This window comes from Peromyscus eremicus, chromosome 8a, assembly GCF_949786415.1.
Source record: "Peromyscus eremicus chromosome 8a, PerEre_H2_v1, whole genome shotgun sequence".
Lineage (NCBI taxonomy): Eukaryota > Metazoa > Chordata > Mammalia > Rodentia > Cricetidae > Peromyscus > Peromyscus eremicus.
In genome coordinates, this window is record NC_081423.1 from 58743523 (window position 1) to 58767828 (window position 24306).

General features: G+C 55.3%; 1 protein-coding gene across 2 annotated transcripts; it reads left to right on the forward strand.

Annotated features, from left to right (window-relative positions):
* The first annotated feature begins 1620 nt into the window (after window positions 1-1620).
* Window positions 1621-24127, forward strand: Myo1c (myosin IC). 2 transcript variants are annotated; one of them, XM_059271214.1, is made up of 32 exons: window positions 1621-1770; window positions 8461-8616; window positions 8712-8827; window positions 9269-9467; window positions 9549-9629; window positions 11042-11221; window positions 11302-11400; window positions 11607-11720; window positions 11812-11883; window positions 12228-12347; window positions 12467-12549; window positions 12736-12841; window positions 12948-13028; window positions 13285-13376; window positions 16159-16253; window positions 16333-16379; window positions 16478-16558; window positions 19036-19141; window positions 19241-19358; window positions 19903-20016; window positions 20094-20170; window positions 20475-20543; window positions 20642-20726; window positions 20830-20989; window positions 21402-21485; window positions 22020-22113; window positions 22208-22263; window positions 22396-22531; window positions 22614-22684; window positions 22771-22868; window positions 22965-23064; window positions 23422-24127. In XM_059271214.1, exons 1-32 carry the CDS (start codon window positions 1696-1698, stop codon window positions 23446-23448), a joined length of 3192 nt encoding a protein of 1063 aa, XP_059127197.1. In that variant the 5' UTR covers window positions 1621-1695; the 3' UTR covers window positions 23449-24127. The 2 variants fall into 2 exon arrangements, with proteins under 2 accessions (XP_059127197.1, XP_059127198.1); XM_059271215.1 differs by lacking the exon at window positions 1621-1770 and adding an exon at window positions 6836-7234.
* The last annotated feature ends 179 nt before the right edge of the window (window positions 24128-24306 follow it).

The following is a 24306-nucleotide window of genomic DNA, read 5'->3' on the forward strand; positions in this document are numbered from 1 at the left end:
GACTGGACCTGCATCTGTGATCCATCCTACTCTATCTTACCCACAGGAGTCTGTTATCTAGAAAATATAAATGATATGCCTGTTGACAAGTCACTGAGAGAACCATTGCCAAAACCCTTCAGAAACACCACTAGTGCTAATAGCATCGCTATTCTGACTCATGAAGCCCTGGGGCTGGCTCTAGGGCCCAGGGGTCCCAACCCGCCTCCACAAACTCACCTCTACCCCGCCTACACTTAGAAACACTGTCCTAATGTCCCGGTGCAGGGTCCCTCCTCAACTGAGAAGGGTGAGTTCAGCTGTGATTGAAAGGCGGAAAAAGGAAGGGGATTGCTCCCTCTTAGGTCCTAGGCAGGATATGGCTGTTCTGGGCCCACCCCTGACCCGTTGGGTGGAAACAGGAAATATGTGAGACTTGGTGTGTGCTGAGTCTCTGCCTGGCTCCGAGACTGATAAGAGCCATTGTGTGGCCACTGGGATGAGCCTGCCTGGATAGATGTGCTTCCCAGAGGAAGGAAGCTTTATAGGCCTTTCCTGGGCGGGGGAAGCTGAGGGAGAAAAGGAAGGTGCCTGATCATCAGTGTCAGCACAGTCCCAGGGGTCCTCCGCCCCTCCCGTGCCAGCCTCTCCTGGAAAAGTCTGTTTCCCCTGACTTCCCCCTTCTCATTTCCTATAAGGAATGGCTGGAGACCCAGAGCTCAGTCCCAGGCCAGGAAAATGTCAGCTGTGATTTAGCAACAATGAAGACAGAAAAACAGGAACACTGTGTGTGTATTGGGGGGGGGGGGGTTACAGTTGAAAATAAACAGGGGGGTACACGCCCAAGGGACCCAGGAACTGACCTTGAGGCTCCAGTAGTGAGAATGGGCAGAGTCTCTTGCTGTTTCTAACAGCACCTCCTGCCTAGCAGGACCAGCCCCAGCCTCTAAAACGAGGTGTAGTCAAGTGGTGGCTCACACTTTTAATCCCAGCACTTGGGAGGCAGAGAACAGTCAAGATCTCTTGAGTTCGAGGCCAGCCTGGTCTACAGAGTGAGTTCCAGGTCAGCCAGGGCAACACAGAGAAACCCTGTCTCGAAAACAAACAAAAAAAGGTATAGTCAAGTAATCAGCACATGCCTGTCTTCCCAACACTCAGATGAAGCAGGAGGATCTCGAGTCCAGGAGTTCAAGACTAGCCTAGACAACATTCAAACTCTTAAAAAAAAAAAAAAAAAAAAAAAAAAAAGAAAGAAGAAGTAGGGTAAGGGTCACTACCTTCAGAGGCAGCCAAGCTGAAGGGATTTGAAGAGGAGCAATGCCACATAAAGGATCCTCTTGGCTTGTGGAAAGCCGTGCCTCTGGTTAGAGGAATGGTTATTCCGCACTCTAGCTTGAGAGGCCCTGCCAAGGACTTGCTGGGAAAGGAGTGGGGGGCGGGGGTTGTCTCCTAACCTTTGACCTGGAACCCAGGGTCCCTCATGGGTGGATGCATCAGCTCCTCTGGTTACCTGAGACAACAGGCATTTCCTCCATCCTTCAGCCCCTCCTCTTCCTGCCCCAACCCTCTGGCCCAGAGACCTCCCAATCAGACCTGGACTGCTCCAGCTGTGTCCCCTGGGGCTGGAGTTGAAGCAGAACCAACTAGCCATCCCAGTGTGAGCCAGTGGGACGCTGGGCAGTTTCTGCGTTCTGCAGGCTGGCTCCACACAGCGGAATGGCACTTCAAGTGGAACTGATACCAACAGGGGAGATCATCCGCGTGGTCCATCCCCACAGGCCATGCAAACTTGTAAGCTGGGATGATACTGTGGGTTGGGGGGAATGGTGGTAGGGTCTCTCCTGGACCGGGCAGCCTCTAGTACATCCATCTGGAAAGGGATGAGCACTGAGGACCTGTTCTGATCTTTGATGGGGACAGAAACTATTAGAAGGAGTAAGTGGGAAGAAGGGATAAGGAACTGTGGGCTACTAGAAGGAATTTTTTCAAAGCGGAGGTTTGGGTTTGAATTCCTCCGCCAGCTCCCTGAACCTAAATGGGCTTAGCTGGAAACTCAACATAGATAGCAAGATGACAGTGCTCTAACGCCTAAAGACGAGTACATATAAAAGTTGCAGGCGCACAGTACAACTGGTGTCTTCCCTTTCCCTGCCGGGCACACAGAACTGGCATTGCCCAACTCAAGCGGCATGGAACGAGAAGGTTGGTGAAGGCAGAGAGAAAATCAGAAATGGGGAAGGACTGGCCTAGCACTCAAGGCAGTGGAATGAGGGTCTAGTTCGTTTGGGGACGGAGAACCGCATCTGGTGTTCTCGCCCACCGAGCACTACAGCGTGAGTCTGGTCTTCTACCGGAGGAATGTGTGTGCGCGCGCGCGAGTGTAACTATGACGCGTCTCGTCCTGCGGGTTGGTAGAGAAGTGCAGCACCAAGCCTTGGCGGGTGCCGGCTCGGGCCCTAGGGAGGGCCACCAACACGGGGCGGGGCCCAGGGGCGCGCGCGCGCGCCTGAGTCTGGGCCTTGCGGGGGATGACGATAGGCGACGGCCCGGCCCCTAGCGGGCCCTGGGCGGGGAGAGCGTGCCGGGGCCGCGGACTCCCGAGGCGGCCACACCGTTCAGCCCAGCCCCCGCCCGAACACCCGAAGAGCCGAGCCGGTGGGTACGCGTGGGAAGGGAAGCGGCCACAGGGTCGCGAGTGGCCTCCGTCGGCCAGCTGGCCGGAGGAAGGGGCAGGCGGACGGGCGCCTTCAGCGGCCAGAGCTGTGGTCGTGCTGTCTCGGCCGGGTATTGCTGAGACAAGATCCGCTCAGCCCAACTGGTGCAGGATCCCAGGACCCGGAGGCACTGGGGATCAGACTCTTGGGGACGCTCGCGGGTAAAGCGCGGGCGCAGGATCCAGGCTCCCGGTGCTCCCTTTGGGCCACTCCCGCAGCCCTCCCTGCCCCTGCTCTGGGTTCCGGAGAAACTGGCCGAGCCCCGCCCCTTCCCGTCCTTCGCCCCCGGAGCCTAAGCGTGCTAGTGATCCCTGCGAGCCGTTTGTGGAAATGAGGCGGGTGCGGGGCTCAGAGATGAATGGGAGAATGAATGGCTGGCCCACTGTTTTATTCAATTCCGGCACGCGCCAGCCTCTTGCTCACACTCCTGGCCTCTGAGATTCATTCATTCATGCAGGCGCCCACCACTGGGGTTATTGAATCTCCAGCGAGTGCCTGGCTGAGTGCTTGCCTAAGACCGGAGCAGTCTCCCGGCAGAGTCTGACAAGGAAACAGACGATGAGGAGGCTGTGTGTTAGGGGAAATTAGGAAGGAGCTATGAAGAAGGTGATGTCTGAGCTGATTCTTCGGGGATGACTAAGTGAGGTGGGGAGATCGAGTGAGCTGGGCCAAGGAAGCTGCAGGTGCAAAGCCACGGACGCATGCAGTTCCGTGTGGTTGGTGGTTGGCAGCAGTGGTACAACCAGCACCTCTTGACTGTGTGTGGTAGTGGGGAAAGTGTGGAGAAAGAAGGGACTGGAGGGGACTACCTGTGTGGTCACAGATTCACACAGGAGCAGTGGAGTAAACTGAGCTCGTTTGCAAGGGCTTGACAAGAAGCCGTGAGTGTGAGTAAGGGCAGGCTTTGCACGTGGGGAGCTGTGCTCTACCAACCTCCCTTCCATTAACCTGAGATGTTGACTGTCAGATTTGCATTTGTAAATGCCACAGGCCAATACTGGAGCTTTGACTGGTGGGAGGAAGACAGGAAGAGCAGTTAGAAGGCTGTTGTGTTGGTCCAGAAGAGGAGCAGGATGGAGAGGCAGGAATGAGGTTTTAGGAGGTGGTGACTGGTGTAAGGGATGGAGGGAGGAGGACCGGCCTTGAATGTCAGGTCATGATTACCACCAGCTGGAGATGCTGCCCTCACTCTCTGGGAGGACAGTGAATGTGAAAACTGTTAGTGGCAAGGTGCTCTGTTAACTTTTGCTGGACTCACAGATAAAGGTCTCTGGCGGACCAAAGATCCATGGTTCTGGAGCTAGAGTGTTGGGCCCCGTGAGTAAACCCCCCCCCCATCCCTGTCTGTCCTCATTCCCCTCACAGTTCCCTGAAGCCTCTAACACTCCCAGATGGGGCAACCTGGGCCCAGACCTAAAGTGGATTCGAGAATCTAAAGTAAGCCAGGTGTGGGAGTGTACTTTTGTAGTCTCAGCACTAGGGAGGCTGAGGCAAGAGACTGTTGTGTCCCAGGTCAGCCTAGGTTATACAGTGGGACAGAACAAGAGTGTCTGCCTTGTGCCCAGCACTGAGCTACCAGGCAGCCTGGGATTTTGTTTTCCCCTGCTCCAAGAGGCCATGTTTGCCTCAGTGGAAGTCAGTTTAGGGTTGTTCAAAGCAGTTCCTCCAGCCCTGGGGGTTAGGGGAGCATTTGGGGCTGCTCACAGCTCTTTACTCCACCAGAGATCAGGCTTGGAAACACTAGGTAAGGCCACTGAATGGCCCAGAATGTCAATCCCATTCCCTCTAGTTCCAGTACACCTCTGCCCAGGTGGGAGGAGACCAGAGGTGCTTTTCCAGAATAAGTCTTGGGTCACTCACTGGTATACGGTGTACTCCAGCCTGCAGCCAACCTTAAGCGCAGGGCCATGCTGTGAGGCCCAGTGGCCGTCACCTGTTCCCCAGCTGCCACCCCTAAAGCATATACATCAGTAATCATAGGGCACAGGTCCCTGTCCTAGGTCCCTGAGAAAAACTGTCAACGCAGTCCTGTTAACTGTTGGGAGGGATCGAGGCAGCCCAGCAGTAGTATTAGGGATCCTGGGTTCCGGTTCCATCCGTCTTAGAAGTGTCGAAATCTTGAACAAGGCATCTCACCTACCTAGTCTCAGTTCCCCTTCTAAAATATAATAACACAGAACTCATGGTGTGGCGCCGGGCACCGACGGGAGTGACAGAAGCTCAGAACGCAGGAAGCGCCTGGCATGGCGGTGTCCCTCCCACCCTCGGTTCCCCACTTCACTTCCCCTCTCTGGACTCACGCTTCTGTCCAGAGAGGTGGAGCAGGCCAGGAGAGGTTGCCCGGACTGTGGCTGGCCCCAGGCCCACAGGGCGGCGGCGACGCGCCCTCCCTCCGATGCGGGGCGGTGGCTGCGGGGGCGCCAGCGGGCATCCCAGGAATGCGGCTGCGCCGCTCGGGACGGGTGAAGCCCGCCGGACCCCTCCGCACGCGGATTCCCCTCATTCCAGCCGCTTGACGCGGCGGGGCGGGGCGGGGCGGGGCGGGGCGGGGCGGGGCGGGCGGGCACTGCGGCCCCGAAGCCCCTCCTCCTCCACCCCGCCCCTCCCACCCAGACTCCACTGGCCAGAGCGCCAGCTCCCTGAGGCCGCCGCAGGGGGAGGGGAAGGAGCCCAGCTCTTGCTGGGTACTCCAAACTCTCCCGCCCTAAGTCTAATAATGCTCTCGGGTGGGCTGAAAGTCGTATCCTCTCCATGCTGTTAAAGCCGGGGCATCGTAGAGGGCGCTCCCCCTGCCCCGTTTTTCACCCAGCTTCCACCTGCGGCACCCATTCCCCTGGCCCGCTCCAAAGGGCCCCATTTCCCAGCTGGCGCCTCACGCCTCCCCCACCCCCGGGTTGTGGCTCAGCCTGAGCTGTTGTTCGTGAAGTAATGAACCATCTTTCCCCTCGAGGCTGCAGCCAGCACCTGTCGCAGGCGCACCTTCTCCCCAGGGAGTCCCCGTCCAAGGGGTGGGGCGCTTTGGCGCTTTGGGGTCCTTACTCTGCCTTTCCTCCCTAGAACAAGTCTGTATCCTCGGTATATGCTTCAGGTTCTTAACATCGGGCGAGAAACAGATAAGGCACTTGAGAACCCTTTGCAAGTGACAGATAGAGGCGCACGCGCGGGGCGCGGGGCGGGGGGGCTTTCCCCACTAGACAAGAAGAGTGGACTCACCCCCAAGCATGTGTATAGAATGAGCGAGGCTGGGAGAAAGAGGAAGAGGGTAGTGGTGTTGAAGGCTTGGGCGGTGGTGCCTTAGTGCTTCATTTCAGGCAACCCAACAATTCTTCTGGCAGGTCGTAGCCTCATTTTAAAGATGAACCGTCTCCTAAGAAGTTAAGGGACTTGATCTTTTTTTTTTCCTTAGACATCAATATGCCACAAGTGGTAGCAACTGACCCAGAGTCCACCCACCCACACACCCCACACAGCTCGGACCTCAAAGGGGCTGGTGCCTTCAGAGAGCCAGCTGGAAGCTGGACTGGGGAGACAGCTGATGGCCTGGGTAGAGAGAATGGGGGGGATCTAGAGGGACCAGAAAGAAGAGAGATGAGAGGAGCCCTTGGGGCACTGAGTCCGAAGAAGGATGTTGAGGATGGAGCATAAAGGTATTGGCTGCAAATGCAAGGAAGTCAGAAGGTGGCTGCCCACCCAGGAAACTCAGGCTTCGGGGGGGGGGGGGGCATGCTGTGCAAAAAAGGGCTCGCACCCTGCTGCCGTCCCTGGCCCTAGGGCTTGTGTTCTTTGCTGAGCAGGAGACCTTTCCAGAGATTTTCTCCCCGGGCATCCTGGCACAGGTTTGTAATCTCAGCACCCGGAAGGCTGAGGCAGGAGACTCTTTCTTGAGTTCCAGGCCGGCTTGGGCTAGGTAGTGGGACTGTGCCTCAAACAATTTTTTTCTTCCTAGGGGTTTAAAGAATGGAGCTGGTCCTCCCGGAGTGGGTATGGGGGCGGACAGTGTCCCGCACAGAGGCTCCGCCTGTCCAGGCGCGCCGGCCGTATTTGGACATTTCGTTCTATTTTTAACTTTCCCGGGACTCGAGGTTGGGGGTGGGGAGGGAAATCCTGCTTCCTCGGTGACCCACGGGCTTCAGCCCTGGTCTCGCGCGGGGCGTCCGGCCCCGTGTTGTAGACACGAGCCCGGAAGTGAGTTCCGGGGCCGTGTAGACGCGGCGGCCGCGCGGGTTCCGGGCCCCACCCTGGAACTAACGACGTTCCTCCTGGAAAACCTGACTCAGGCGGAGCCCGCGGCACGCAGGAGGCCCCGCCCCTCGCGCGCCCCCTCTTAGGTCCCGCGGCCCCCTCCCACCCAGCCCGGGCTCCGCCGGCTGCAGAGGGACCCCGGGGTCGAGGCTCGGAGCCCCTGAAGCCGCGGGGCCTGCGAGGGGCGGTGCGGGGGGCGGGCCGGCCCCTCCCTCGCTGACGCCGCGACCGAGCCCGGACCGAGAGCGCGGGCAGCGGAGCGGGGCGCCAGGTCGGGCAGGATGCGCTACCGGGCGTCGGTGAGCAGGGGTCAGGGCGGGATGGGGGTCCTGGGTGTCGCTCGGTGGCCCGCAGCGCCTCCTGGGCTAGCCAGGAATCAGGCGCGGCCCAGGAATTTCGGTGGAAAACGTCCCTGAAAGTTGCTAGGGCAGGAGGCCGAGGCGGAGAAGGCTGCAGAACGCTCGGACCCAGGGCCATGCGGGTCGCCCCTGGTGATGGCTGAGACTCCTCACCGGAGGACAAGGGGGCGGTGGCTGCGGCCGTGGTTTTGGCAGCAGCTTCGGGCTGGGTGGGTGAGTGGTGGGCAGGTGTGAGGGAAGCAGGCCCCAGGCTCTTAGGGGTGACCGTGGAACAGAGAGCTCCTGGTCAACTAGGGTCGGGGGAGACTTAGTGACCTCCCTGGGACTTACACCTGCACCCAATACCTTCCTCTTCATTGACCCTTAGCACTTTCTGGAACCTGCAGACCCTCTCTGTAAAGGGAAACCTCACCCCGGACACGGCATGAGGGTCTAGCTAAGCCTCTCCCTGCCCCACCCTTGGGTGGCAGCTGGGTTTTCCCCTGGTAGAACCCCCCACCTCCTGAGGCTTCTCAACCGGGGAGGAACTGTGTGGGGAGCCTAGCAGCTGGAGTGGAGGGAGTGGCTCCAGCTGAGGGAGGGCAGGCCACCCCCCTTCTGGAGTGGGTGTTAAGTCCAGCCGGGGTGGTGGCCCATGGGGAAACCCTCTCCTGGGAGATGAGCTCTTGCTTGGTCTCTAAGCAGCTCTACCCCTGGGGAGTTGGGGTCGGTGGGAGCAGGAGAAATGGCCTGTCTCTGTCTGCAGAATTCACCCGGAACTATTTGTCCTCCAAAGCACCTGTAACACATAGCTGAGGGATTTGAGGTCACCTGAACTAACTCACTCCTCTTCCCCGAGGAGGAAAGCAGCCCTGAGAAAGGAGATTTGTCCAAGGTCAACACAGCATTCTTTACTCCGTTCTCAGGAGCTCATTCTCATGACCCACCTTTCTCCACACAAAACTACGCCTCTCTGAATTCCATGCACTCGTTCCGTGTCTGCTGGGTCCCTGGTGCTCCTGTGGGCTTTGTGCATGGCCCATGTGTGCTGTGTGACCCAATCGTATGTCCCAAACGTGTTCTGTAGCCAAATGTCCCTGCCTTCCACATCCTGCAGGCGGGGTTGGAGACGTGGCCTTGCCTTAACCTACAGACTCTGACTTTGTCTCGTGGCTGGTTCTCCACAGGCCCTGGGCAGTGACGGGGTGCGGGTGACCATGGAGAGCGCCTTGACCGCCCGGGACCGGGTGGGGGTGCAGGACTTTGTTCTGCTGGAGAACTTCACCAGTGAGGCGGCCTTCATTGAGAACCTGCGGAGGCGATTCCGGGAGAACCTCATTTATGTGAGAGCAATGGGTGGTGCTGGGGCAACAGACCTGGGGTGAAGGAGGCACCAGGAGCCTTCAGGACAAGCTGCTGACCATTCTCCGTCCCCCAGACCTACATCGGCCCTGTCCTGGTCTCCGTCAACCCCTACCGAGACCTACAGATCTACAGCAGACAGCATATGGAACGTTACCGTGGAGTCAGTTTCTATGAAGTGCCACCCCACCTGTGAGTGATTCCCTCACTTTTCCAGGAGTGACCTCCCCTATGGTCATGCAAGATGACCCCACCCAACCCCCACTCTGGAATGATTCTTAACCCCTGCCTTGGGTGACTGACTCACCCTTCACAGCTTGAGGAATCCCATGATTGCTTACCCCAGAGTCACCTCAGTTCTCATAGATGAGTCTCTGGGTTCTGTCCTCCAGGACCCTCGGCTCCCAACCCCAGTGCCCACTCGTGACTTATTCCTTTAACTGTTTTAACATGCTGCGCCTGGCTAGCACCCCACCCGGAGTGATCTTTTCAGGCTTCCATGTGATAGTGAACTCAGCCCCCATCCTCAGCTGTGCAGGTCCACCCCTCCGCCCCACATTTTATAAGAGTGGTCCAATCAGATATAGGTGGCCCTCCCTCACCCTGCGAGCTCTTGGCAAACCTCTGCCCCAGGTTTGCAGTGGCTGACACCGTGTACCGGGCGCTTCGTACTGAGCGGCGGGACCAGGCAGTGATGATTTCTGGAGAGAGTGGGGCAGGAAAGACGGAGGCCACCAAGAGACTACTACAGTTCTATGCGGAGACCTGCCCAGCCCCTGAGCGGGGTGGTGCCGTGCGGGACCGGCTGCTGCAGAGCAACCCTGTGCTGGAGGTGAGGGGATGGCAGCATCTGAGGAGCGGGTAGGACAAGAAGAAAATATCCGGCTTCCCTCACATTTCCATCCACTCCCAGGCCTTTGGAAATGCCAAGACTCTCCGAAATGATAACTCCAGCCGGTTCGGGAAGTACATGGACGTGCAGTTTGACTTCAAGGTACCTGTGGGTGTGTTGAAGCATTAGGAGGGGGTCGGGTGTGCCATTCAGGAGGTTCGGTATTTGTTGAGGACTTACTGTGTGCCAGGCACTCTTCGGGGGCTACTGTTAGAGCAGTGAAGTCAAACAGATCTTGTCTCCTGGACTGATAGGTGATAAACAGAAACATAATAACTTAGCAGTAAATAAAATTAGGTAAAGGTGGGTGCTGCTGTAATTTTTTCTTTTTTTTAATGAGATAGTTTCAATTTGTAATCCAGACTGCTCTTAAACTCCCGATTGTCCTGCCTCATCCTCCTGAGTAGCACCACCACACCTGGGTCTGCAGTTCTAAGGCAGTCCTCACTCGGGGGTGGCATTTCAGAAATGGCTCGGTGGGAGTGGGGAGCAAGCGTAGTGGATGCCTGGGGCAATGAGGCCAGGTAGACGTGAGGTCCAAGGCTTTGCAGAGGTGGAGTTTTTAGTGTGTTTAAAGACTACAGTGAAGCCAGAAGCTGCAGGAGGAAGCAAGGTACCAGGAAAACAGGAGCAGACAGCCAGGGTCTCTTAGGTCTTTGCAAAGATTTTTTTTTCCCCCCTGCCTTAGTGTGGGAATTAAAACAAGGACGTTAAATCATATTAAGAACACAGGCTACATGGAAAGCTATACTCAGAGAGAGCCCTGCAAAAAAAAATTTTTTTCAGCTAAGTGAAAAGAAATTATGAGAGGGTTTTGAATAGTAGCCTGTCATGATGCAACTTTCCTGCTGAAAAGGTCATTCTAGCCTTTGTTCGGAGTAGATGATAGAGGAACCCAGCCAAGCTGGGAAACCGGTTGGGAGGCTGATGTAATAATGTAGGTGACAGACGAGCGTCTCAAATCGGGGTGGTAGTCATGGAGGTGAAGAGCAGAGGTTGGATTCTGGGTGTTTTCAAGGTTAAAGCAGCAGGATCGGCTGCTTGTTTGGATATAGGAAGTAGGTGGGAAAAAAGTTTTCCGGGAGGACCGCAGCCTTCCCTTCCGAAGAACTTGCACTACAGAGCTGCCACTGATCAGGATGGGAGGGCACGAGCTGGAGTTCGTGTGGGAGAGGAAAAAGCTGGAATGCACGGTCAGGCTTGTTAAATTTGCAATGCCTGGCAGGCATACAAGTATGACTCGGAAATGGATAGAGTTGAATCTCTCTCTCTCTCTTTAAATCTGTGTGTGCACCACACGTGTGTGAGCTGACAGAGGTGAGAACAGGTCACTTAACCACTAAGCTGTGTCTCCATTTCTTAAATGAAGAAACTGAGGCCAGAGTGGGTGCCTGAGCCCACTTATCTGGTAGCAGAGCTAGAGTTAGAGCCCAGGTCTACTGCAGGAGAGAAGAGGAAGATGGGTCCTTTCTCCTGACCGAGCTGACCGTCCCTGTTCCCCACCCTACCCACAGGGTGCCCCTGTGGGAGGCCACATCCTCAGTTACCTCCTGGAAAAGTCACGAGTGGTACACCAGAATCATGGGGAGCGGAACTTCCACGTCTTCTACCAGCTACTGGAGGGGGGTGAGGAGGAGACTCTTCGTCGTCTGGGCTTGGAACGGAACCCCCAGAGCTACTTGTACCTGGTGAAGGTGAGTAGTTAGCCGGCAGGGTGGGTGCCACCCGGGGGGCACAGCGCCAGTGCCGGCTGCCAGCTGTGCTCTTTCTCCAGGGCCAGTGTGCCAAAGTCTCCTCCATCAACGACAAGAGTGACTGGAAGGTCGTCAGGAAGGCGCTGTCAGTCATTGACTTCACTGAGGATGAAGTGGAGGTTAGCGCTCTTCTGTGGACCCTCCTCCCCTCCCACTCCAAATTCACCCACTTCTTTTGGAACCCATTTCGACCTGGAGTTCCCTTCCCCTCCCGAGTGCTTTACCAACCATCCCCTGCTGGATCCGAGCATCTCCTACTGGTCCTCATGGGCAGCCCTGACCTCCCTGACCTCATAACCACCACATGCCCCTGTTGCCACCTCAGGACTTGCTAAGCATCGTGGCCAGTGTCCTGCATTTGGGCAACATCCACTTTGCTGCGGATGAGGAAAGTAATGCCCAGGTCACTACTGAGAACCAGCTCAAGTATCTGACTAGGGTGAGTGTGGCAGGCAGAGGGCAAGGACAGGGGCAGCTGAGGTGAGAGAAACCAGCCCCTCACTGTGCCCCCCCACACACCCCCTTGGCAGCTCCTTGGTGTGGAAGGCACAATGCTGAGGGAAGCCCTGACTCACAGGAAGATCATCGCCAAGGGGGAAGAGGTAAGACTCAGACTGGCCACAGAAACAGGAGAGGTGGGCCATCCTAGAGAGCCTTGTCCCCTCGTTCCTCTCTGCTGGTCTACTCAGGGTCTTCAGTAGTGCCGGAGAGGCGTAATACAGGTGGCTTAGAGAGGTACAGTAAGCTGGCCAGGGCTCCCACCTCCAAGAATGAGACCCCTATAACAGCTTCTCTGTGGTGTCCTAAATAGCAACACCACTCTCTGGTTTAATGGAGTTAGGGAGGCAGGGTGGTAAGGACTTCTCTATCGGATGCCTGGGTCTGAGGGGAGGTAGGACAGAAGGTTGTCTGTGGCGTTCATCTCCTGTTTTATCCTCTATGGCAGCTCCTGAGCCCACTGAACCTTGAACAGGCTGCATATGCAAGGGACGCTCTCGCCAAGGCTGTGTACAGCCGCACTTTCTCCTGGCTGGTCAGAAAGATCAACAGGTCCCTGGCCTCTAAGGTGAGTACTCAGTCCATGCTGCTTCCAAGGAAGGCAGGGAGGGTGGGCAGGGAGGCCTGTAGCCGGGAGCTGGGGCAGACCATGAGGACCCATGCTGTCTGCTGACTGGCTGGCCCTAGGATGCCGAGAGTCCCAGCTGGCGAAGCACCACCGTTCTCGGGCTCCTGGACATTTACGGCTTCGAAGTCTTTCAGCATAACAGGTCAGTCCTGCACTTTTAACCCTTGCCAGTCTGTCTGCCAGTGTCTGTGTTCTGGCTCTCTCCTCTGTCCCCGCCTCTCATTCCCAGCCGTGGCCCTGCTTGGCGTCTCTTAGCCCTGCTGCCTGTACCTGCTCCCGTCCATTCCCTGTCCCCGGCACTACTGCGGGTTATTCCCCTGTCCCTCAGCTTTGAGCAGTTCTGCATCAACTACTGCAACGAGAAGCTGCAGCAGCTCTTCATTGAGCTGACCCTCAAGTCTGAGCAGGAGGAATACGAGGCGGAGGGTATTGCGGTACGTGCATGCCTGGGGTACCCGGCGTGTCATGGGAAGCGAGGCACTGGGGCTCCCAGGAGAGAGTGGGGGACCCGGTGATCGATGCCCTTCTCATTCTGCGCAGTGGGAACCTGTCCAGTATTTCAACAACAAGATCATCTGTGACCTGGTAGAGGAGAAGTTCAAGGGCATCATCTCCATCTTGGTACATCCTCTGCTCTTCTAGCCTCATGGTGGGAGACAGCCTGGAAACCTCCCTCCTTTCTGTCCCAAGTGTGTCTGCAGGCTGGGTCAGAGTGTGGGGCTGGGCAGGGTAAGGTGAGGTACTGGCCTGGGCTGCAGGCTCTCTGTCAGGGCTCCCTAAGCTCTGCCCCTTTCTCCTGTGCCTCTGACTTCTTACATGTTGGCCTCTTTATCACCTCCTTTCCAATAAATCCCTCACCTCATCCTGTGCTCTGCAGGATGAAGAGTGTCTGCGTCCTGGGGAGGCCACAGACCTGACCTTCCTGGAGAAGCTGGAGATCACTGTCAAGCACCACCCCCACTTCCTGACGTGAGTGTGCTGCTGGGGCAGGGGCTCAGGTTCAGCTGGGGGACCCTCCATAGTGGCGACACCAGCTGTGAGGCTGAAGGCATAGCTCAGTGGTAGAAGGCATACCCAGCACGCCCAGGACTCCTTTTGGGTCCCTAGCACCAGCCACCAGTTAATCACCAGAGAAAGTGGTAATGTTGACAGTTAGGAAGGGCCGCTGTTGGACCTTCCTCCTTTCCTGAGAATGAAACTTGCTAAGTTGTTTGTTTCCATAAGCTCCCTCATTTGTCAATTGCTTTCTATATGAGGAATGCCCTACACTTGGGAGGGGGAGGCCTCAGGATCAAAGCCATCTTGGCTACATAGCAAATTCCAGGCCACCTGAGATCCTGTCTGCAAACAAAACAGAAGACAAAAGGACTCTCTGTAAAGTGGGGAAGCTCAGCACACAAACTGGGTACCCCTCACCTCCTAGTTTACAGAACCCCATAAGGATGCTTCTTGTGTTGTATCTTACCAAAACTCAGAAAGATTCACTCATTTGGTCAGGGTCATGTTATCTATTTAGACTGTAGAGCTTGGGATGAATGTCCCAGGGCTTTTGGACTCTACAGTCATGAGCATTGTTTGTTGAACATGAAGCCAAGCATGAAATGTATGCCTTTAATTCAGCACTTCAGAGAAGAGGCGGGCAGATCTCTGTGAGTAGTTCCAGGCCAGCCTGGTCTACAGAGCAAGTTCTAGGCCAGCCAGGGCTACATAGAGAGACCCTGATCACCAAAAAAAAAAAAAAACAAAAAACAAAAAAGTACATGAAAAATTGTTTCTGCTTGTTGCTTGTGCTTGATGGGGATGCTGCAGGTTTGAAGCCAACTTGTGCTATAATGTGAAATCCTATTTGAAAGGAAGGAAGGAAGGAAGGAAGGAAGGAAGCAAGCAAGCAAGCAAGCAAGCAAGCCCAGTGGTGGTAGTGGTGCATGTCTTTAATCTCAGCATTGGGACAGCAGAGGCAGACAGAGCTCTGTGAGTTCAAGGCCAGCCTGGTCTACAGAATGAGGACAGACAAGGCTACACAGAAACCCTGTCTTGAAAAACTAAAAAAAAAAAAAAAAAAGAAGGAAGGAAGGAAGGAAGCAAGCAAAACATTTGAAGGGATTTTTGGGGGGAGGGCATGGGGGCTATTGTTTTGAGGCAAAATATCATTGTAGCCCTGGGTGACCTGGAACTTAGAGATCTACCTGCTTCTGCCTTTGGAGTGCTGGGCTTAAAGGCTTTCACCACTGTATCTGGTATTGGTTAGTCTCTCTCTTCCAAGTTTCTCCGTGTAGCCCTGGCTGTCCTTGAACTCACTTTGTAGAACAGGCTGGCCTCAGACTCAGAGATCTGCCTGGCTCTGCCTCCAGAGTGCTGGGATTAAAGGCGTGTGCCCCTGCCGCCCGGCTTGGTTTTGACTTTTTGAGACAGGGTCTCATGTTGCCCAGTCTGGCCTGGAACTCACTGTAAAGGATGGCCTTGAACTCCTGATCCTATCTTCCTCTGCTTCCGGAGTGCTAGGGTTACAGTCATGCACCATCATACCGAACAATAAAATTCACATAATTACAAAAATGCTGCTCATTAGAGAGAGTTGGAATGTGTGCAAAGCCTCTTGTGACCCTGTTACCCAGAGGTCATCATGTTAACAATCCCAGGCATTTCCTTCCTGCCTGTTCCTATACATTTTTTTTTTCCAAAGTCAAGAACTTACTGTGCATGAGGCTCAGGATAATGTTATGTTCTAGGGTTTTTCCTGTATCAAGTGGAAAAATTACTTCAAAATATGTCCTTCGAGGCTATGACCCATGAGGACTTTGCAGCTCTCACCCTGCCTTGAGGGCCCCAGTGAGCCTCTCCAGGGTTTGTTTTTGGTTTGTTTGTTTGTTTTTGTTTTTCGAGACAGGGTTTCTGTATATAACAGCCAGCCCTAGCTGTCCTGGAACTCACTCTGTAGACCAGGCTGGCCTCAAACTCACAAAGATCCACCTGCCTCTGCCTCCTGAGTGCTGGGATTAAAGTTGTGCACTGGTTGTTTGGGTTTTTTGAGACAGGGTTTCTCTCTGTAGCCCTGGCCATCCTGGAACTCGCTATGTAGACCAGGCTGGCCTCGAACTCACAGACATCTGCCTGCCTCTGCTTTACAGGCATGTGCTACCACCACCCCACTGGGTTTTTGTTTTTGGTTTTTTCCTGGTATTAATGATGGAACCTAGGGCTTCACACATGCTAGGCAAGCATCCCACCACTGAGCTACCCAGAAGCTCACCCTCCAGGTTTGTGATGTGAGAGCAAGGCCACCACATTCTTCTTTAGGCTTTCAATTTTCACCTGCATCTTTGGGTAGTTGCTCAGAATAGTTCTTCAAAGTAAAAAATGGGCTAGAGGGTACAAGCATGTTTAGAATTTAAATAATCTCTTGGGACAGATTCCATTCTGAAAATGGAGAGGACAGCTCTACCACCCTCTAAACAGCTGGGCAGAGGCCAGAGGCAATGAACTTAGCCCTATGCCTGGACTGCCTGGCATGCCTAAGCCCAAGTTCCTCCTCCTGGAGCTAGGCTGGCCTCTAGGCAAGTTTGTCTACTGTTCTGAGCTTCTGTGAACTCTGCAACAGGCCTCAGGCCTGCACAGTCTGCCGTGTAGTATGCAATCTGTGGGACAGCCCAGGGCCTGCCGGCTCCTTCCTGGATGGCTCCTAAAGCTTTGTCAACAGGCAGGGACATGCCCCAGGTCAGACGTGGTAGCTTCCTCTCCCTGTCACCCTCAGGCACAAGCTCGCTGACCAGAAGACCAGGAAATCGCTAGGTCGGGGGGAGTTCCGCCTTCTTCATTATGCTGGAGAGGTGACCTACAGTGTCACTGGTGAGGATCCTGGGGCTAGGTCCCATGGGGGGGGGATGGGGGGGCACTCCCTCACCCTTCGTCTCTTTTCCCCTCACAGGGTTTCTGGATAAAAACAATGACCTTCTCTTCCGGAACCTGAAGGAGGTGAGGAAGACACAGGCGGGCTGAGGTGGGTTGGGTACCCACAGTTCGGGAGCATCTCCGGCTCTGTGCTCAGCCCTGACCCCTCTTCTGCCTCACAGACCATGTGCAGCTCGATGAACCCCATCATGAGCCAGTGCTTCGACAGGAATGAGCTCAGTGACAAGAAGCGACCAGAGACGGTGTGGAGATTATGACATTGGAGTGGTGTGTGTGTGTGCCTGAGCACAGACCAGAGCCCAGATGGCACTGTGACCGTGAGCGTGTTTATACCCGTGTGCGCGTACATGGGTGTCTGCTCTCACGACCGTCTTTGCCTATTTTTTTCCTCCAGTTTTTTATTACATTTATTTATTTGTGTATGTATGTGGGGGGGTGGGGTACATGTGCCGTGGTGTGAGTAGAGTTCAGAAGACAACTTATTGGAGTCAGTTCTCTCTTTCCATGGCGTATGTCTCCAGGATCAAACTGGGGATGTCAGACTGGCCACTGAGCCACCTTGCTAGCCCTTGTCTTTCTAAGTGCATACCCGTGTGTCCACCTTTCTCTGTATGTAGACTGTTGTATACCTGCCTGCTTCTCTCTATATGGGTACCCATAGTACCCCAGCCTGCGTGGGCACTTGTGTGTATCCACCTAGTCAGCAGACATCTCTCAGTTTTGAGGAATCAAACAAATAGATGCTCTCACAGCCAGGTGAATGGGTGCTTTGGGAACCATAAAGAGGGAGTGAACTGCCTGCGGCGGGGAGGGGCGGAGGTAGGCATCTGGGAAGGCTCCAAGGCAAAGGCAGCATTTGAGGCGAGAGAATGAGTAACTGCTTGTCAAGTAGACCTGTAGGAGGGCTCTGTAGGCAGTATACCTGTGTGTCCACCATCCACATCCACACAGAGGCCAAGGAAAGCTAGACAGTTGAAAAGAACAGTTTAGTGGAGGAGGGGCTGGAAAAGGCAGATGTGGCCAGTGGTGCCAGATGCAGGGGACCTTCAGCCAGCTGAGGCCAGAGGTGCAGCTATTGGGCTGAGCCAGAAGAGGTCCTCACAGCTCCAGGTCAGGAGGGAGAGAGGACCGGGGTACTTCCAGCTGGCTCACAGAGACATTGTGGTGCCCATCCAGCACCCTGGCTTCTGCTATCCTGACTCGGTCCTTCCAGCTTTTGCTGGAACCGCCTCTTCTTCCAGCCAGTGTAGCAGACTTTCTTTGGGCTGCCCACCAGCTCCCATCACTACAGAGACTTATCATTAGCTTAGCCTTAGCTTAGGCTCATTTCTTGCTAGCTCTTGTAACTTAGTTTAACCTGATCCTCTTCATCCACATTTTGCCTCGGGACTTTTTACCTTTCTTTCATTCTGCACGTTCTATTCTCACTGCTTCCTCAGTGTCTGGCTGGCTGGTAGCTGCCTGGCTGGCTAGCTGACCGCAAGCATCTCCCTCTCTTTCTCTTATGGAGCCTAGAGTCCTCCTGCTTATCCTCTCTGCCCGCCAGCCCTACCTATCCCTCCTCTGCCTAGCTATTGGCCGTTCAGGCAGGCAAAGCAACACATCTTTACATCGGTAAACAAATGCAGCATAAACCAATGTAACACACTTTTACATAGTTAAAGGAATATTCTGCAACGTAAACCAATGTAACACACCTTTACATAGTTAAAGGAATATTCTGCAACATAAACAAATGTAACACACCTTTACATAGTTAAAGCAATATTCCACAACAAGCCAGTATCTCCCTACTCAGGACACCTGCACACCTTGGTACCCATGCTCTGTAGCACGCCTCTGGCTTCTGTACCCAGCGATGGCCCCAAGTGGACCTTTGGTGGCCAAGCCCCTTGCTCTTCTTTCCCTGACTTGAGAAGGGATCACTCTCCACCCAGTCCCTCAGGCCAGGGACTTCTCCAGTTGGGTGATGTGGATTTCTGTGGCCTGAATACTGCTCAACTCCCTCTCCTTTGCCCCTGTAACCGCTGGTCCAGGTCAGTCCCCATAAACCAGTCAACCAACCTCTTCCCTAGTTTCCTGGCTCCCCACCAACCCCTCCCAATCCATCTTCCACACAAATGCTGCAGAAATAATCAGACATACACATCCCATTGCTGCTCCCTGACTCCAAACTCCTCATTGGCTGTTTCCCTAAAGATAAAGTCTAGTCTCTCTGGTGGAACTCTTCTCTGCCACACTGCCTCTGCCTGCCTTAAATCCTCGCAAGGACTGTAGCTCCCTGTGTGTCAAGCCCTTGCTTAGCCATCCTCCGTCTGCTTGGACTGCCTTCCTCTCTGGCTGCTCCCACCAACACCATCTCCCTTTGGGGTCATTTCCAGACCTTCCCCAGTGCACTTTACCTCAGACTGATCAATTATCTCAAAATAAGGGGGGAAGGGTACCTCAGTGGCGGGATTCTGTCCTAATAAGCATAAGGCCCTGACTTTGTTCTTCACTACTAGGAAGAAGGTGGGGGGGGGGGGAGAGGAGGTGGGGTGTGGCGTTGCAGAGAGCTGGGTTAGAAAAGCTGAGGTCTCTAACAAGCTAAAAGGAACTAAGGTGAAGTCTGGCCCTCTCTGTCGTGAGGCAGGAGTGATGGGAGGAAGAGGGGCAGTGTATGCAGGCATGAGTAGCCTCCGCCCAGCCCCAGCCAACCTATACCCCCTTGGCTCACCAGGTTGCCACACAGTTCAAGATGAGCCTCCTGCAGCTCGTGGAGATCCTGAAGTCTAAGGAGCCTGCCTATATCCGCTGCATCAAGCCAAACGATGCCAAACAGCCTGGTAGGTTCCCTGGCCCCGGGAGCAGTGAGCGGTGCCTCTCGGATGGTGACACTGCCTTTCAGTGACAGCCGAGGACCTCCTTCGCTGTCTTCCTCTCAGGTCGATTTGATGAGGTGCTTATCCGGCACCAGGTGAAGTACCTGGGACTTATGGAGAACCTGCGCGTGCGCAGAGCTGGCTTCGCCTACCGTCGCAAATACGAGGCTTTCCTGCAGAGGTGGGTGGGGCCGGCCCACCGCGAAGGGGTGAGGTGGGAGGATCAGAACCTCCTGGAACGGCGAGGGCGAGGAAGGAGGGGCATTCATAGCTCTAGTTCAGATACGAGGGTTCAGAGGCCCTCAGCTGCGATGGGATCCAGGCCAGGAACCATTTTATGCTATGGGTCTAATGTTAGCCTTGGAAAAGAAGATACAAGATGCACACACACAACCCCACCCTCCTGAAGCCCCTGGTGAGGGGCACAGGAGGAGCACATTGACAGGCTGCCACCGGAGACTGGTGACGGGACCTCAGAGAGGATGTTGTGGTTTTGTAGTTATTCAGAGGGCAGGACCTGAGCCAACCAGGATATGAATCCCATCTCTGCCATAGGTAGATGGGAATGCTTCAGTCCCCCACCTTTAAAATGGGGACCCTCAGGCATGTGTACCGTGTACCAGTGAGTGAAAGCACCTCTAGACACCCAGCAGAGCAGAAGGGGCCTCCAGAGTGAGCACTGGCTTGGGCTCGCCTGAGTACATGCCTGCTCTCCCCGTCCCCAGGTACAAGTCACTGTGTCCAGAGACGTGGCCCACGTGGGCAGGACGGCCCCAGGATGGGGTGGCGGTGCTGGTCCGACACCTGGGCTACAAGCCAGAAGAGTACAAAATGGGCCGGTGAGTGGGGCCTGTTCCCGGGGCCTGGAGGATGAAGGAGCTGGTACCCAGAGGCTGATCACGGCCTTCCCTCCCAGGACTAAGATCTTCATCCGATTCCCCAAGACGCTGTTTGCCACAGAGGACTCCCTGGAGGTCCGACGGCAGAGCCTAGGTGAGAGAGACTCACCCTTGCTGTCCCGTGGGGGTCTTGGGGAATGGAAATGACTGCCTTTGGGCTTTTTTCCCCCAGGAAACCTGCCCACCCTTATTCAGCTGTCTTCCTCCTTTCCGACCCCCAGCAAAGAAAGACCACCAGCCTCCCCAGTCCAAACCCAGCCCCACACCCATCCGCTGTCTTTCATTGACTTTGCCTCTCACAGACCCTTCCTTCCTCAACTGAACTCATACCACTGACCATGCCAGGCCTCACCTAGGGGTGCTGAGCTCTGACAATTAATTTTCTTCCCCAACCACAGCCACCCAGATCCAGGCAGCCTGGAGGGGCTTTCATTGGCGGCAGAAATTCCTCCGAGTGAAGCGATCAGGTGTGGGGTCCCAGTGGTCTTTTGGAGGGGCAGGGTCTAGGGGATGGATGGGCCGCCATAGTGAGAAGACAGAGGTCAGCCATATGTGGTATCCACAGCCATCTGTATCCAGTCATGGTGGCGTGGCACACTGGGCCGGAGAAGGGCAGCCAGGAGGAAGTGGGCAGCGCAAACTATCCGTCGGTGAGTGCTGGGATGCCGTGAGGGGGGACTACAGATGAAGGTGAATGTGGGGATCTGTTGTCAGATTTCTCACCCCAGCTGTGTCTGGGCTGCCCACCCCCAGACTCATCCGTGGCTTCATCTTACGCCACGCACCCCGCTGCCCTGAGAATGCCTTCTACCTGGACCACGTGCGCACGTCATTTTTACTTAACCTGAGGCGGCAACTACCCCGGAATGTCCTGGACACCTCCTGGCCCACACCCCCACCTGCCCTGAGAGAGGTCTGTGGGCTCTCCATACTGAGTTAGGGACATCCATGACAGCACTTAGCAGGGGTGAGGGGGGTGTCCTTATCCAGAGAGGTGGCCAGGGAGGGTTCAGCAGGGAGAGGAAGTAGAGCCGGGCCATGAAATGAGTTCCCAGCCGGGCGGTGGTGGCGCATACTTTTTATCCCAGCACTCAGGAGACAGAGACAGGCGGATCTGAGTTTGAGCAAGTTCCAGGACAGGCTCCAAAGCAACAGAGAAACCCTGTCTCAAAAAAAAAAAAGAAAGAAAGAAAAGAAAAGAAGAGAAAATGAGTTCCCCAGGGAGAAGATACTCCAAAGGGCTCTCTGGCTTGAGCGGCCTGTTGGGGGTTTTCAGTAGGAACGGAAGCAGGCTGGAAAGATGTCTGACCCGACTCTTTCCCTAGGCCTCAGAGCTGCTCCGGGAGCTGTGCATGAAGAACATGGTGTGGAAATACTGCCGGAGTATCAGCCCTGAGTGGAAGCAGCAGGTGTGGGGAACTCGGGCAGCAAGTACTTAGTCGTAGGGGCTCTGGGGACAGCAGGCACTTTGCCTGGTCAACACTGTAGCCTCAGAAGAAGGCCAGGCGATTCACTGGACTTCTCATAGGCAGTGGAGCCTGCAGAAAGTTTGGAGAAGAGCCTTGATTGGCCCAGCTTTACACTCACTGATTAGCGTCAGTGGTTGACGTACCTTGTGGTTACCAACATGGTGTTGGATGAGGAGGAGGACCCACGCAGCTCAGATAACGTGTTGCAGCAGTGGGCCACCTACACGATTCTAAGCCGGACCCCAATCTCAGGCCTGAGGGCCTGATGGGAATCATTTTCAAAATCAGGCCTGGAACTCGACAGTCCTGTCATAACTCCTGGGGAGCTCTGTGCCTTGTTTGGTGGGGACAGTGGGTAAGGAAGGGAGGAGCTGATGGGATGTTGGTGGCAGGGCACTAGAGATGAGGGAGCTGTTGGGTCCGCCCTCCAGATGGTCCCCAGCCCGTTGACACTGATTCCTTTTGTCTCATCAGCTGCAGCAAAAGGCTGTGGCTAGTGAGATTTTCAAGGGCAAGAAGGACAATTACCCCCAGAGTGTCCCCAGACTCTTCATTAGCACACGTCTTGGTAAGCCCCCCCACTTTTCATCCCTTGAGCCTTCCAGCACCATCCTGTCTCCTTCTGGCCTTACCCGACTTCCTTCTCCCCATCTTGGTTACAGGCACCGAAGAGATCAGCCCCAGAGTGCTTCAGGCCTTGGGCTCTGAGCCCATCCAGGTAAGATCCCACCCGTCACAACTCAAGCCCTCACAGTGTTCTGCCCAGCGGTCAGAGCCGTGGGCAAGGAAGTTGTCCCTGGAACTCCTCAGCCCTCGCCCTGCCCTCACACTGTTGTGTGTCTGTCTCTAGTATGCTGTGCCAGTGGTGAAATATGACCGCAAGGGCTACAAACCTCGTTCCCGGCAGCTGCTGCTCACACCCAGTGCCGTGGTCATCGTGGAAGATGCCAAAGTCAAGCAGAGGATCGACTATACCAACCTAACGGGTCAGCCCGAGTTGAGGCCTGCAGGGGTAGGGAGGAGCCCTGCTCTGACCATTGCTCCCTGACCTCTGCCCTCCCCTCTCAGGAATCTCTGTCAGTAGCCTCAGTGACAGCCTATTTGTGCTTCATGTGCAGCGTGAGGACAATAAACAAAAGGTACCCCCATTAGAACTTGGGGAGGTGGAGGGGGGTCCTCTAGCCCTGAACAAGGCTTCACTCATTCTTTGCATCTCGTTCACCAGGGAGATGTGGTGCTGCAGAGTGACCATGTGATTGAGACACTAACCAAGACGGCCCTCAGTGCCGACCGTGTCAACAATATCAACATCAACCAGGGCAGGTGAAGCACGTTGGGGTGGCTCGTGGACCCTGGGAAAGGCCCAGCCTAGGGGGTCCGCCTCTGTGAGCAAGTCTTCACGTTCTTTCTTGCCTCCAGCATCACATTTGCAGGGGGGCCAGGCAGGGATGGCATCATTGACTTCACATCTGGCTCGGAGCTTCTCATCACCAAGGCTAAGAACGGCCACCTGGCTGTGGTGAGTGAGGCTTGCTGACCTGGGTCTAAGGTAGAGCCATTGATGGCCAAGCCTTCCTTGAAGGACATGTCCCCTTCCCCCTGTTGCCTGCCCATGAAGGCAAGAAAGGGGCTCGCTTGGGCCCCTCTGGTAGCCATAAAAGGGTTATAATAAGGAGGGCAATGGGGACTATGGGGACGGTGCGGGGACGCACATGTGGGGATGTTCACTCTGGCCAGAGCAGTAGGTACTGCTGTGGGAATAGAAAAGTTCTGTACCAAGGCCGCTCAACTCGCCACGACCTGCTACAGGTCTATCTCCCCCGAGCCTCTAAGTACCTGCAGTTCCTCCGCTCACCACTAGGCTTCTCCCCACTAGGTGGCCCCTCGGCTGAATTCTCGGTGATGAAGGCCCCAGTGGACCCCCCCTTCGGACTCCCGATGCTTTGCTTCTTCCCTCCTCCCCTCCCAGTTACCAAAGACTCGAGCTTCCAGTCAGGGATCCAGGGACACCCCCAAAGCCCACCTGCAAACTCCTGCCTCCTGCTCACCCTCTCTTGAGGTGATGGGGGGCCAGGGAGCTACCCCAGGAGTGGGCCAGGCCGGGCCACAGCAATAGAAAAGCAGGGGCCTGAGCAGACCAGGCCAGCCCTCTGCTGATGCCAAATGTCTGAGAGAAGGGAATTTTAACTGAAGTTTTCTCTGAGATTTTTTTGATGCTTTATAGGAAACTATTTTTTTAAAAAAGCCATTTTCCTACCCTAAACACACTGGATGTGTTTTCCTGACTCAAATAGGGCAAGGAATGTAGCTAAAAGATTGGGTGGGCTGGGCTGTGGGGCCCTCTTCTCTGGCCAAGCCTCTTCTCCTTATTCCCTTGACGCCTTGTCTGTCTGTCTGTCCACCCACCCACCTGCACCTTTTGCGGCCCCCTCTGACCTCCACCTGGGGCCTGAGACCACCTTACCCCATCTTCCTGCCTTAAGAATGCCCTTTTTAGGGCTGGGGGTGAGCCCAGTGGTAGAACTGGTGCTAAGCATGTGTGAGACCCTGGGTTCAATCCCCAGCATTTAAAAAAAAAAAAATATTTCCACCTCCACCTCAGTCTGAGGGCATCCTGGAATGGGGAAAAGTCTTAGAGTTTGGAAGACTTCAGAGAAATCATCTAGTCCAGGCCCCTGGAATCACCGAGCTGGCGACAGGCAAGCCACACAAGGAAGGCTTGCCCAGCAGCAGGTTGGGCCAAATCCTGAAGTGAAGCAGT

Excerpts from the sequence above, each read along its gene's own strand:
- Myo1c (XM_059271214.1), top strand. The coding sequence starts at position 1,696 with ATGGCACTTCAAGTGGAACTGATACCAACAGGGGAGATCATCCGCGTG. Across the intron at positions 12,348-12,466 it reads ACAGGTCCCTGGCCTCTAAG|GATGCCGAGAGTCCCAGCTG; the intron begins GTGAGTACTCAG and ends GGCTGGCCCTAG. Across the intron at positions 22,264-22,395 it reads TGGGCTCTGAGCCCATCCAG|TATGCTGTGCCAGTGGTGAA; the intron begins GTAAGATCCCAC and ends GTCTGTCTCTAG.